Source organism: Calliphora vicina, chromosome 5 (genome assembly GCF_958450345.1).
Source record: "Calliphora vicina chromosome 5, idCalVici1.1, whole genome shotgun sequence".
NCBI classification, from domain to species: domain Eukaryota; kingdom Metazoa; phylum Arthropoda; class Insecta; order Diptera; family Calliphoridae; genus Calliphora; species Calliphora vicina.
The window spans coordinates 97,937,877-97,953,027 of record NC_088784.1 but is presented as its reverse complement, the minus strand read 5'-3'; the positions used below and the strand labels follow the sequence as shown (position 1 = coordinate 97,953,027).

At 28.4% G+C, this 15,151-nt stretch overlaps 1 protein-coding gene across 1 annotated transcript in view; it reads right to left on the bottom strand.

The window, feature by feature from the left end:
• Window positions 1-5,768: 5,768 nt before the first annotated feature.
• Window positions 5,769-15,151, bottom strand: part of psq (pipsqueak) — a 205,157-nt gene continuing 195,774 nt past the window's right edge. The window contains exons 7-11 of the mRNA XM_065514071.1: window positions 12,054-12,542; window positions 8,098-8,655; window positions 7,868-7,970; window positions 7,608-7,788; window positions 5,769-6,796 (exon numbers count right to left, since the gene is read on the bottom strand). Coding sequence (XP_065370143.1) covers window positions 6,470-6,796; window positions 7,608-7,788; window positions 7,868-7,970; window positions 8,098-8,655; window positions 12,054-12,542 — 1,658 coding nt within the window. The 3' untranslated portion in view covers window positions 5,769-6,469. The remainder of the gene's footprint in view (window positions 6,797-7,607; window positions 7,789-7,867; window positions 7,971-8,097; window positions 8,656-12,053; window positions 12,543-15,151) is intronic.

Genomic DNA, 15,151 nt, shown 5'->3' with positions numbered 1-15,151 from the left:
ACCGAAAGCCATCGAAAATTTATAATAACTCTGAAAATACTTGATCAATTTTAACAGAAATCGAGTCAAAGTGTACGTAAAGATTGTGTTACTAGAAAAATTTAATTTGCCAGGGTTGCCAAGTTAGTGATATTAAAATATAGCTTGAAATAGATATATAGATGTTTTTAGGTGTAACTTGATAATAAATGAACAGATTTTAATTAAACTGAAAGCAATGGATTGTGAACATAGCAAGGTTTTTAAAAACTTATTTTGCCAGGGTTGCCAAGTTGCGTATATTGAAAAAATGTTCACATTTATCGAAAGCTATCGAAAAATTTAATAACTCTGAAGATACTTGATCAATTGTAACAGAAATTTGGTCAAGGTGTAACCAAAGATTGTGTTATTTGAAAAATTTTATTTGCCAGGGTTGCCAAGTTAGCGATATTAAAACATAGATTAAAATAGATATAAAGACGTTTTTGGCTGTAACTTGATAATGAACAAATTTTAATTAAACTCAAAGCAATGGATTGAGGACATAGCAAGGGTTTTAAAAATTTATTTTGCCAGGGTTGCCAAGTTGCGGATATTGAAAAAATTATTATCGAAAGCTATCGAAAATTCTTAATAACTCCGAAGAATTGTAACAAAAATTGGGTCACGGTGTAACCAAAGATTGGGTTATTTGAAAAATTGTATTTGCCAGGGTTGCCAGGTTAGTGATATTAAAATATATCTTGAAATAGATATAAAGATGTTTGTTGCTGTAACTTGATAATAAATGAACAGATTTTTATTAAACTGAAAGCAATGGATTGTGAACATAGCAAGGTTTTTAAAAATTTATTTTGCCAGGGTTGCCAAGTTGCGGATATTGGAAAAATTTTCACATTTATCGAAAGCTATCGAAAATTTGTAATAACTCTGAAGATACTTGATCAATTTTAACAGAAATTATGTTACGGTTTAAGTAAAGATTGGGCTATTTGAAAAATTTTATTTGTCAGGGTTGCCGAGTTATCGATCTTAAAATATAGCTTGAAATATATGTATATAAAGATGTTTTTGGCTGTAACTCGATTATAAACTGATTTTAATTAAACTCAAAGCAACGGATTGTTGACATAGTAAGGATTTTAAAAATTTTGTTTGCCAGTTTTGCCAAATTTGCCGTACTAATTAAACCTTGAAATTTGGAAGGATATAACAAAAAGTTGCAATCTTGACGCGATGTTGATGAATACTAAGGCCAATAGTACAGGAAGATTTAACAAAATATATTTTCCAGGGTTGCCATTTCCTTATATTAAAATATAACTTGAAATAGGCGAAAAGCTGTAATTGGTCATAACTCGATAATAAATGGACCGATATTAATGAAACTCATGACCATCAGTGGAGGACATAGTAAAGTTTTTAAAAATGTTTCACAGGGTTACCAAATGTTGGTATAGGGCAAAAAAGTTGTAATAACTTCTGAGATACTGTATCCATTTTGAAGAATTCTGGTTCCAAGGGTGTATGAAGTATAAGAGATTTAAATAATTTTATTTGCCAGGGTTGCCAAGTTCCTGATATTGAAGAATTACTTGAAACAGGTGCATTTTCAGATAACTCTTATTGAGAAAAACGAAAGTGATATAATTTTATTTTATGTTCAATTAAAATTGTAGTTTTTATTTTACTTTTTAAAATTAAAATTAAAAAATGATAACCGCTGCATGAAAACGATTTGATTTTCTTTTATTTTTTTTTTTGTTTTACCTTACAATTGTTCTTTATCTTATAATTTTTATTATATTATTTTTATATGCAGCCTTTGTTTTTCTTTTTTTAAAAAAACTCAATAATTAATTAATTATAATTAATATAATAATAATAATAATCATAATTGTCGACTAACACTAAACATGTTTAACATACGTACAAGTAGAGTTGATGTTGGTTTTTTTCTTTTTGTTTTATTTATATTTATAATTAATTTTTAATAGGTTTTTTATGTTTTTGTTGTTGTTGTTGTTTTTTGTTTACTATATAAATATAATTACTATAAATGTAGGTAGATACAATAATTATAATTATGTTTCATTATGTTTAATTTTATTTTTTGAGGTGTTTTGAAAGATTCCTTTAAAAAATTTGAAATTTTTTAAAAAAATAAGTTGGTATAGAGAAGTTGGTTGGTATTTTGTTTTGTATTTAAAAAAAAAGAAAACATTGATTGAAAATTGATTGGTATTATTATTTTATGTATGTTGTTGTATGTTGTGTATTATTTATATTTTTACTTTATATACCGATAATAAGGAGAGCTAATTTTTAATAATATTTTTGTTTTGTTTTTTTGTTTTTTCCTTTAATTAATAATTAAGGGTAGGTATTTGCATTATAATTAAATTCATTCTAAAATCTATGGTTTATTAATTAATAATTAGATTTCTTAAAGACATGTGTATGTGTGTGTACATGGTTTTTTATACAAAAATTAAATAATTCAAATTTTGTTTGAATTTTTTGTTTATTTATATATAAAAAAACATCGGTGTTTGTTTATATTTATATTTCTTACAAGTTTTCTTCGTGTTATTTTTTGTTTTGTTAGATGTATTTTAAAGCTAAAACTTAAAATTATTTAAAGTTTAGAAGAAGTTGTGTGTAGAAGGGAAGGGGGGCGTGTACAAATTTTACAAGTTTCTTTTGTTTTATTTATATTGTTTAAATTATTTTTATTTATAAGTATGTAAATTGGTTTAAATTATAAATTAATTCAATTTAATTTAAATTTTAATTTATTTATAGTAAATTTCATTTTGTTTTGATATCTTTGTTTAATTATTAGCATAAATACATATATTTAATTTACAATTTAAAAAAAAACAAGAAAATTTTAAATTCATTAAGGATTTTGTTATTTTTATTTATTCAGTAAAGTGTAAATTTAAATGTTAAAAATCTTTTTTTATTTATTTGTTGTATGTATATATTTTTATTGTTATTGTTTTTGTAATTACTTGTTCAAGTGGGTTTGAGTTTTTTTTTAATTTGTTAATGTTAAAAAGAGGTTGTTGTTTTGTATTTAAATTTTTATTTATTTTTCTTTTTTTATCAAAAATACTTTTATTTTTATTTTTGTTGCTAATTTCAAAAATATTAAACAAAATTCCATTTTGTGTTTTGAAAAGAATTTAATTCATTGTTTTTACATGATTTAGTTGAGTTTGATTTGATTTTATACTACAAGTTTTTTTTATTTTTTCATATTAATATGATTAAACTTTTAACAATTATTGTTGTGTTTTTATATTAATTTATATTTTTATTTAAGGTTTATTCTACAATTATGTTTATTTGAATTTTATTTATGTATATGGTTGAGTTTTTTTGTTTTCTAGTTTGAAATCACTAAAATTCTAAAATGAAAAAGAAGAACATTTATTTAAATTAATCAAATGAAACGTAAAAAGGATGGGTTTAACTTATCATCTCGGGTGTTTTGTCGCCTTTTGTGTTTTTCTATTTAAACACTTCATCAAGAGTTGATGTCAAACTTAGGTTGTCATTTAAGAAAAAAAACCGTGATTACCTTGATTTATTCATTTTATTTTTATCAAATTTTTAAAAAAAAAAAAATTATTTTCACCATTTTTTTTTTGTTCACCAAAATTTTAGGTTTCCCTCAATTTTTTTTCTTTTCACAAATAATTTTTTTTAATTAAATTTTTGTTTGAAACATTTTTTTCTCAATTTATTTTTTCAGAAAAATTTTTTTTCCTTTTTTTTTCAACAAAAAATTTTCTATATTTATTTTCAAGGATACTTTTGTGAAGGTATATAAGATTCGGCTCAGCCGAATATAGCACTCTTACTTGTATTTTAGAACAATTTTTTAAAAAGTAAGGTTTTTGTAGCATTTGCCGACATTAAATGGAAAAAACAAGAGTGCTAAATCATAAATAAATATTGAAAAAAATTTTGGTAAAAAAAAAAAATTATGATGAAAAAATTGTGAAAAACAAATTTTGTTTCCAATTTTGGTGAAAAATAGGTAAAAAAAATCGGGGTGGTCGTGGTTTTTTGCTTATATCTAAGCCATTAATAGCAACCGAACCATATATTGAAGGGCTTTGAAAATTAAAGTTTATGAAACACATTTTCAGTTGAAATTGATAACCGATTATGACCAAAAAGTGTAGGTTAGAAAAATTTGAAATGGAATTAGAAAATTTTCAAATATAATTTAATATTTCTGAAATACAATTAGAATATTAAGACGTCCATTTTCGCAACTTCCAATTTTATAGTTTCATCTAAGAACTTAAATATAGCTTGTCGTGACAGCTTAATTGGAAATCTATGGCTGATTGAGACTCGAACAATTACTTTAACGATAAATCTTGGTTCTTTACTTTACACCTAAATTAAAGCACTTTTTTATACATTATACACTTTATCTTGTTTTTTAAACAAAACTATTAAATGTCGTAAGCCATAAGCAGATTTAAACCTTGCCTTAAGGCAGGAATTGACAAAAGTAGATTTTTAAATATATTCAGTAGAAATTGATATATTTAAATCAGGGCTTCGAATTAATATAAATCCATTCCCAGAAAACTAATTCTTTAGCTTTATTTAAAAGCTTTTATTTAAATAGAATTCATTCAACCTTTGAATTAATTCATAGCAGAATTCATTCAACCATTGAATGATTAAATTGTTGTTACCTCAAATCTAATACAATATGAATGAAAATATTTTTTCATCATTCTGTTTTTAATGAATAACAAAATTAATTAAAAAAAATTAAAAATTTACTTAAGCCTATTGTAATAGATTTGAACTGAAGAAAATTTAATCATTTACTAAATTTTATCAAGCTATTTTGTAATAAATTTGAATTAAAGAAAACTTGAATGAGTCAATAAGGAATCAATTCTAAAAAGAATAAATTCAATACTTTTTGATTTGATGTTTAATAATTGAATTAAGAATTAATATACAAATTAATAAAACTTGTAATCAAAGCATTTCGCAAACGTTTTACATTTGAGATTGATTTGAGAATAACAGTTTTATCAACATTTGGTAGTGTTTTATATTAAAAATATAGAGAAACTAAGAACAAAAAATATATATTTTTATTTCAAAATTTGTAGTAATAAACAAAAATGGGAGTAAAGAAATAATAAACACATTAAAAAGTCAACCTACTGTTTAATAGAAACCTTTTAACTATTTTCCAAATAGCCAGAGTCTAATGAAAGAAATATAGAAAGGCAACAAAACAGCCGAGATATAATAAAAGACAAATCTAACTATAAAATTTAAAGTAATAAAAACGAAAAACATTTTATAGCAGTTTAAAGTTGTCTTTTAGTAAAATAAATAAAAATCACATTTCATTTAGAAGTCAATACAATAGTGTGTATGTGTAATTCCTATTTCAAATCCATGTTTTAAATATTTTACATAAAAGGATCCTTAAGATTATGTATGTTGTGTAGTGTGAGTATCTGTATGAATATGTATGTAAATGAAAGGTAAAGCTTAACAAGAATTTAAAGAAAACAATCTAATGTATTACTTATAAGTCCGCTGAATTGAGGTCTATACAATATTTCTTGTTTTGTTATTAAATACCTATTAATATTAACAAGATTTAAAAACCAAATTTAAGTTTAATTAAATTTGTTTAAACTAACATTCATTCTTGGTACTCTATTGATGTTAAGGGTTGTTGTTGTTGTTATAGATAATCCATATTTTTAAATTAAAATAATAATAATAATAATAACTATAGTTAATAATAATAATTAATAGTTGTAATAATAATAATAAATTTAAGAAATTAAAAATAAGGAGGATAAACTTACACCTTAAGAAAAAAATTAAAAAAAAAAATAATAAATTCAACCAGCCAACAGAACAATAACAAAACAGCCATCCATCCATCCTTTTGTAGTACAGTACATTCATCCATCCCCAACCATTCTTTCAGTAATCGATCAATCAACACTTTTATCGGTTTTTTTACACTTAAAATAAACTAAAATTCTTGACACTCTTTCCTGAAAATCATTGTGTTAGTTAGTAGCTGCTGCAGTTGTTGTCATTATTCTAATATTCATTTTTAGAACATTTGCTGCTATTGTTGTTATTGTTGATAGAGTGTTAATCTCATCAACAATTATTTAGTGTGTGCCTTCTTTTTGGACAACAAAAACTTTTTTTCCTTAACTCTCTCGCTCGTTCTCTTGTTTGGACTGTTTGTTTGGTTGTCTATCGTGTAGTTTATTCAACGTTTTGTTTTAGAGGTCTTCTTACGTTTGTTGCTGCTATTGCTGGCAGCAATTGTTGTTACGCTATGATGATGTTGATGATGTGTTGTTGTAGTATTGTGACTTATACCGCCACTTAGGTTTGCTGCTGCGGCCACTGCTGCGACAGCAACAGTAGAGGCGGCTGATACGATTTGCAGTGATTCTCAACTTCTCTCGGGTGTACTGTGATGATGATAAATCTGTTGAATTTGTTGTTGTTGCTGCTGCTGTTGTTGTTGTTGTTGGGAGGCTGCCGTATTGCTGGCATGTTGTTGCTGTTGGACTTGTTGTTGACTTGACGAGGTTACAACATCTTGCTGTTGGATATGTTGCGCATGTTGGGGCTGTTGCTGATGATGCTGTTGCTGTATATGCACAACATGCTGCTGTAGATGCTGTGGCGTTTGACTTTGCTGCGGTGTACTACTGCCACCGTGCTGTTGCTGATGCGGCGATGGACTATATTGGAATTGTTGCTGAAACATAGGCAACTTAATAAATTTATTTGTTGACGCAATTGTTGTTTGTTTGGTTTGGTTTGTTTGATTGATTGTTTTTGATTGTGTGGGGAGTTTTGGTTGGTTGGTTAAGAAAAATGAATGAAATTAAAATGAGAACGATTTTGTTGGTTAACATTAAACAAAAAATAAATAAAAAAAAACATATATTAATTTAAATAAAACAAAATAAAATTCAAAATAATAAAAACGTTGTTGAGAAAAAAAATTAAGAGTTTCATTCAAATAATTTAATTTGGATTAAATATTTTAGGGGTCAATAATAAAACCACTCTTAAACAGATGAAATTAAAGTTTTTTATGTGAAATTGAAATTTTTAGAAAATGTGATTTTTTAACGAAATTTATTTATGGTAGGAACAAATCGTTCAAAAATAAAAAAATGGTGAAAGTACAAAAACGGTTATATACTGTACTAAAATTTGAACAACCCTATTTTCAGGAACAAGAAAAAATAGTTTGCGAAAATTTGCGGCATCCGGTTTTAACAATTGTCTTCCTGACACAGATGATGAAACATATAATGAAAATGATAATGTTTTTGACTATTATAACAATATGGAGATGTATGTCTGATTTTCTGAAGGAGGCTATATAGGGGGCTAGTTTCAATTAAGTACCGATCATGTTGCAATTGAAAAATAAATTTTGAAACTCTTAATTTTTATTCAACAATATAACAAAAAATAAATAAATATTAGAAATGATATGAATTGAAACGAATTGAATTAAAATAAGAAACAAAACAAATCATATTTAAATAAAGTTGAATTTAAATTCTTACCGAATTCTCTTGACTATGTTCAATAATTTCAATACTACCGGAGGTATTGCCCGATGTATTATTAATGGAAGTACCGCTCGTATTGGCCACATCATATTTGCCGCGCTTAAAGCGACCATATAAAGAACTATACGGTAAATTATAATGGATAGCAGCTTGATTTATAGACATTTGGCCAATGCTACACAAATGAAAAAATAAAAAAAAACACATTTAATAAAAGTTCAATAAAAAAATAAATTTAAAACAAACACACTTACCGCACAGAATTTAAAGCTTCATTCATAGCATCTTCAGACCAGGGTGTAGGATTTGAACGGGATAATTCGATGCCCTCACGTTTACAACGACCATATAATGTGCCTTATTGATGGTTGGAAAAACAAAATAAATATAAACCCAAAAATATACATATATATCTCCAAATACTGCAGGACTTAGAAAATGTTGTTTAAGGACCCTTTCATAATCCCCCATATCTTTGACTTACCTGTGGGTATACCAAATTCTGCACTTGCCTTCTGTACCGATGTATGGCCCGCACGTATTGCTTCCAAGGCCCGTTCTAAATCTTCCGGCGTCCAGGTGGTTGGGGCGGCATTAAACGGCGCTGCCAATCGTATACCTTCACGTCGTGCTATTTTATACAACGTCGACGAAGGTATACCAAAGGCTTTCGATGCTTTGTTGGCCGATATTTGTCCCGAGCGCAAAGCCTCCAGTGCATTGTTGAGCGAGTCTTCGTTCCACGATTTGGTACCTCCTTCCTTCTTCGGTGTTTCGATGCCCATGCGGTGGGCCCTTTGCCATAGGGTGGTTGAGGGGATGCCATAGGTAACGGATGCTTTCGTCAGGCTCATGTTTTGATTCTTCAATGCATCTAAAGCTGAATTCATATCATCTTGTGTCCAAGTTTTGGGACCATTAAACTGACCTTTCATATCGCCATGCTGTTGATCTAAATTCGTGTAATGGGGTTCATTTTGATCATGTGGTGAACCGTTGGCAATCATCATTGAATCATCGCTCGTATCGGAATTGTACATGTCTGAAAGAACAGTTTTTTGAAAAAGACAAACGGGAATAATAAATATCAGCTATGTATTCAAATTGAAAATGATTTAACAAACACACATAATAGTTTTACGTTGAAAATAATGTAGATTTTTTATTGCGAAATAGTTTAATTTTGGGAGTTTGTAATATAATTTTTCAAACTATTTAATTGTTTTTAGGAACTAACGTATACGGAAAAAAATTGCAACAAAAATTTTAAAAAATACTTCAGCTATTATAGGCTATGGGTGTTTCAAGACTCATTTTATATTACGTTATGTTTTGTCATAATCGGGGTTGTCTTTGAATCCAATCGTTGTCGGAATCGGTTTTGAAAACGACAGAAATTCGATCTAGAATTAAATTCTTTATCGATTAAACAAAAAATTAGATTGGATTCTATGACAATCCCGAATGCTTTCAAAAACTTTTTGAAAATTAATTATGTCAAAATGTTAACAAAAGAAGTATCTTGAAAATTTTTGTAATGTTTTCGGAATTTTTCCTATTTCTAATGGGGAGAAATTTGTAAAATTTTCTTCAGGTGGCAATGAGTCAGAGAAGTGGCTTTTTCTAAAAGAAATTAAATCAAATTTGTACTTTATTGGAATTTAGTTTGAACGTAAATTCTAATTAATATACTCGTATTATGAAATGTATACATAAAGTGAATTATTTCATGAAAAGAACTATCTGTGAGAGCATCCATCTGTCGAGCCCGACGGTTTTGGTGCCGCCTGGCTTCAAAATCCATGCATTTCTAAAGAGAAACAAGTAAGAGAACTATATTCGGCTGTGCCGAATCTTATATACCCTTCACCAAATTATACTTCAAAATAAAAATTTTAAATATTTTTAGGTAAACAAAATTTATTTTAAGAATTGTGCTAAATTTCCCAATTATTGATAAATTCACTGACATTTATTGTTGGGGGATAAGGATAAGCTAAGTTTTTCTAAAGCCTTTTGGGAAAAGGTTTCCTGATGATCTGGCCTAAGCAACCAGTGAAATGCGCATAGGAACTAGCTTATCCCCCAACAATAAATGTCAGTGAATTTATCAATAATTGGGAAATTTAGCACAATTCTTACTATGAAAATTGAAAATTTATTTTTTTTTCAGTTGTTTTTTAATTTTTTTGAAAAAAAAAATTTTTCGAATTGTTTTTTTTTAATTTTAATTTTTTTTAATATTTAGCGAAAAAAAGTTTTGGTGAAAAAAAATTCGGGTTAAAAGATATTTTTTCCGATTTTGACCCATTGTATGTCCAACTACTATGGTCTTATATACGTCGTTGCAAAGGTCTTTGAAATATCTATCATTAGATATCCATATTGTCTATATTGATCTAAATAGTAATCCAGATATAGGTCAAAAATCGAGGTTGTCCTGGTTTTTTTCTCAGCCATTTGTGGACCGATTTTAAATAGCAACCGAGCCGGAAGAATTCCGGAGATATTGATGTATGAATCGTGTATGTAATCATGTATGGTTTAATCGACCTGATTAAGGATCCTGAATATACAATCGGAATGACAAACTTCTCACGAAGGTGTGAAGGGTATAAAAATATCCCAATGTAAATTTGGATTTTTTGACTTTTTTATATATAAAAGAGTTTTTAGATTATTTCAACTCAAATAAGAGTTCAAACTCAAATAAGAGTTCAAAAAAGTGGAAACATCTGAATTTTAAAACACCAGTAGATAAAAACCTTCAAAACTGTCACAAAAGTGCAATAATGTGATCCAGTTTTCGCTTACATAAAATTAATACAATATACTGTTTGATAAAGGTATGATGTGTTTAAATGTTGGAGAAAAATATAGCATTTTCTATTTTGTTGCATTTTTTCCGCATACGTTATTCAATTATATTTAAAAAAAAGAAAGTTGTTTGAATAACTATTTAAATACGATTATTGGCTGAAAATTTTCCTCATTTCTTTTATTTACCAATACATTCACATGATTTATGTTTTGTACAGCCATAGATTTCAATAAAACTTAAAATTAATCAAATTTCGAATTATTTTTAAAGAATTTTCATTAAATTTTTTTTTGCTTAATTCCTACATAAGTAAAAATAACGATTTTTTTTAATATTTGGTTCACTTTCAAAGCGTAAAGTGATAGTTATATCCCCCTGTCACAGAATTCCGCTTCTTAAGAAAATTAAAATGAAATTTTGGTTCTAAGTGAAATAGAAATTTGTTTCTCTGCAAAAAATGATTTTTGTTTTAAAATATAAAACATTATGTCAATAAAATAGGAGAGATTTAACATACGAGTTATTTATAATGTATTTCTTATCCACTCTGCTAAACGCATGTTAACGAACAACCAAAGACTTCCTAAGTCTTTAAATAACAGCTGATTTGTGTCAATGTAAATCTATATTTCTAAAATCAACGCCCATAACAGCTTAAGCTACATAATTGAAATTCGGTGCACCGGTATCTCTTTCCATGAGCACATCCACTAAGAATGGATTTCTTGAAGTTCGATCCCTAAAAGGGTAAAAACTACTAAAATCTGAAATATAAACAAATACATCAGAGTGGATTTTTTTAAATGCATCACACTTTTCAGAGTTGATTTTCAAATAATTTATTGACAGATGTGCATTGATTAACATTTTGATTATTTAAGAAAAATAAAACCAACTATTTTTCGTAACCACTTTCAGTTTTTAAATGCAATTATTATTTTTCTCAATTTTTTTTTTAAATTTTTTGATTAACTGCCTGTTTCTCTAAATGCGTACGAACATTTTCTTTCGTATTTTATATTGAAAACAACAAAATCGATTAAAAATTATGGACAATTTCGATATTTTGTTTTCCATATAAACTATCACATGACTCCGGGATTTAGAAAAGTATGCCCTAAATCTTTTTGGAATAAAGAAAATCAAAAGGGAATCTGAAGTAGCAAAAAACCACGGAATTGAAACCTTTCCGAACAAAACGTTGACAAATTAAAATCGAAAACAAAACGTATTAAATATTTTGCGAATTAACAAAGTCAAAAGGAAACCCGAAGAAGCTAAAACTACTGAATTGAAACCATCTCGAATGATAGGTTATATTGAAAAAATCGATATTTACGTCGTAACTTTTATTGTTCATAATTGTGAATGTTTGCTATTTTTATTAACAAAAAAATTACATTAAATTCTGATGTTCAGAAATCGTATGAAAGTTTTATTTTACGAATTGGTGTAAAAAGAAATCAATGCACTCGCGAACAAAACATGGTTTAATTTTGTAGTAATTAAAAAATAAATTAATAAATATTCTGTTCTACTAATCGTTTTTATGGTCGTCTGTACTTAAAAATAATGCCCAGAAAACATTTATAGTGAAATTAATATGCATCGCAACTCACCCATATGTCCTGTCGTCATCATATTTACAATTTCCGGTGTTATTATCATGCCCGGCTCATGTTTTATTTGGCTCGGATCAATCTCCATAACGGTGGCACCGGTTATTTCCTGATGATGCTGCTGCTGGTGGGCCTGTTGCTGGTGATGTTGTTGATGTGCCTGCTGCTGTTGTTGTTGCTGCTGCTGTTGCTGATGGGCTGCCTGCTGTTGTTGTTGCTGATGTGTTTGTCCTTGCGCTGCTGCTAATTGTTGTGCATGCAACTGTTGCTGCTGAGCTTGATGGTGAGCGGCTACAGCGGCGGCTTGTTGTTGCTGCTGCTGGACCTGCTGTTGTTTGGCATCGATTACTTCGCTTTTTATATGCTGAACTAGATTCGAATTTGATTCGTCACCGGTCTGATGATGTATGGTGTGCATGGGAGATTGATCGAGCCGTTGTATCATGTGCTGAGCCAAATGATTGTCGATATCGAGCGGTTCTGAGGGATCTGGCGAGAGAAATTCAAAAATAACATTTAATCTCCACAAAACGTTAATACAAATTAATATTGTAAACATTTGTAACGATTATTCTAGGCTATGTATATTTTTAAATGGATATTTAACATTTTATTTTTTAATTTATGAACAATTCGACCAATAAGAACAATTAATGATTGTAGACAAATTTATTACAAAAAAAAAACATATGTATAATGAAGTGATTCTAATTAACTAACACCCTTTGGTGAGAAATACATGGGAGGAAACAAAATTGTTCGACAAGGCATTGGACCTTACCCGTTCTAAATTTGTTAAAACTCGGTACACAGGTTCGGTTTGGTATTACAAAATTTGAAGTTGCTCAACAATTATAAATTTGCTTTGGTTTTTCTTTTATCGAGTTTCTTCAATGTTCAAATTTTATATAAGAATGGTGTAAAATCACTCAATTTCATTTGTTTATAACTTTTTAACCGCTTATCCAATTATTACACTATTGGTATTGTAGTGCTTATGTAGCCTAGTTTCAATATATTTTCGTAAAAATACTTCTATTTTGAACCAAAACATTCAGGTCTCCCTTTTTCTAAAAATTTTCAACATTTGGTAATTTTACCCGTAGGTATTGATTTGAAATTAATATCAAGATACCTTTTAGGTTAAGTTATCTACTTGGTATTCCACAGCGTAGATATAATTTGTTGAAAATTCGGGCATGAGCAATAACAAAATACATGTACTACTAAAGGGTGCTGAAGAAGGAAGTAGCTGTCCAGAAAATACAATACACACAGCAATATGCCTTCAAAAATTTACTTTTCAATGTATTCTTATACAATTATTAAAACTGAACTCAAGCCTGATTAATTTACATCAAATAATTAAGATTTTCCTCAAATTCAGAGTTGGACGATAAGGGGATATCGAGATAATAAAAATTTAGTAAACATTTTCTAATATTTCGAAGAATAATCAAAAAACTTTAAATATATTTTAGGCATATCTTTGTAATTAGTTATCCGATTTGTATATACTAGATTATATTACCAAGGAAAACCTTTTCATGTTTACACACAAGTTTTTCGTAAGGACATACTTCGAATTAATATAATTTTTATACCCTTCACCTTCGTGAGAAGGGTATACATATATAAGTTTGTCATTCCGTTTGTAATTTCTACATTTTTCATTTCCGACCCTATAAAGTATATATATTCTGGATCCTTATAGATAGCGGAGTCGATTAAGCCATGTCCGTCTGGCTGTCTGTCTGTCCGTCTGTCTGTTGAAATCAATTTTCTGAAGACCCCAGATATCTTTAAAATCAGCAAAATCGGTCCATAAATAACGGAGATATGAGCAAAAAACCGGGACAACCTCGATTTTTTACCTATTTTTGATCTATATCTGGATTACTAAGTCATTAATATAGACAATATGGATATCTAATGATAGATATTTCAAAGTCCATTGCAACGATGTAGATAAGGCTATAGTAAGTTGGACCTACAATGGGTCAAAATCGGGAAAAATATTTTTTAATCCGAATTTTTTTTTCATCCAAAAATTTTTTTCGTCATACATTTATTTTCCAAAAAAAAAAAAATTTTAAAAACAATTTCAAAAAAAAAAATTTTGAAAAACAATTAAAAAAAAATTAAATTTTGTTTACCCAAAAATATTTAAAAAAATTTATTTTAAAGTATAATTTGGTGAAGGGTATATAAGATTCGGCACGGCCGAATATAGCTCTCTTACTTGTTTATATTAGAACTGTCAGAATATCGCCACTATAACAAAATAATCAGAGATTGAGAAATTTGTTTTAATATTATTGGGTGTATGACTTATAAATGCGGGATTTTTTTCAATTTTTTAGCTTTTATTTTGAAACATTTGTAAAATACAAATTTATTCAAAGTATTGGTCATTCTTAGCTATGACCTTTTCCCATTTTTCTGGCAACATATGGATTCTGAGCCAAACTTTTCAGGGCATGAACGTATCAAGCCCATTTCGGATACTCTGCTCTGAAGTGAAGTGTATCCCTAAAGCAAATAGTTCCCATTTTTCTGGCAACATATGGATTCCGAACCAAAAGAACTGTCCGTCTTTTCAGGGCAAAACGAATCAAGCCAATTTCGTATACTATGTGTATCCCTAAAGCAAATAGTAGTCAGAAGGGGCATGGTCGGGTGATGATCTGCTCAGATTTAATTGATTGAGTAGCTTGAATAGCATTGGGAGCTTGAGTAGCTCCCATTGATTTTGCAAGTTATTGTTGAGTTTGACAACAATCTTCATGGAGTAATGCCTTTAATTCTTGATCTTCAAACTTTTTTTGGCTGGCCTGGGCGATTTTTGTCTTCCGTGTCAAAATCACCACTTCTGAACCAAACAAATGATCTCTCGCAAGTTGAAATATATGGAACACATTCACCATAAGCTTTGGTGAGCAATCGGAGTGCTTCAGCGACAAGTTAAAAATTCGACATTTTCGAATTAAAAAAAAATAGTATTTTACACTATTGTAAATCCCGCATTTTTAAGTGATACACCCAATAATATTTACCAACTAACAACAATTCAAAAGCAAACATGAAAAATCCCCTAC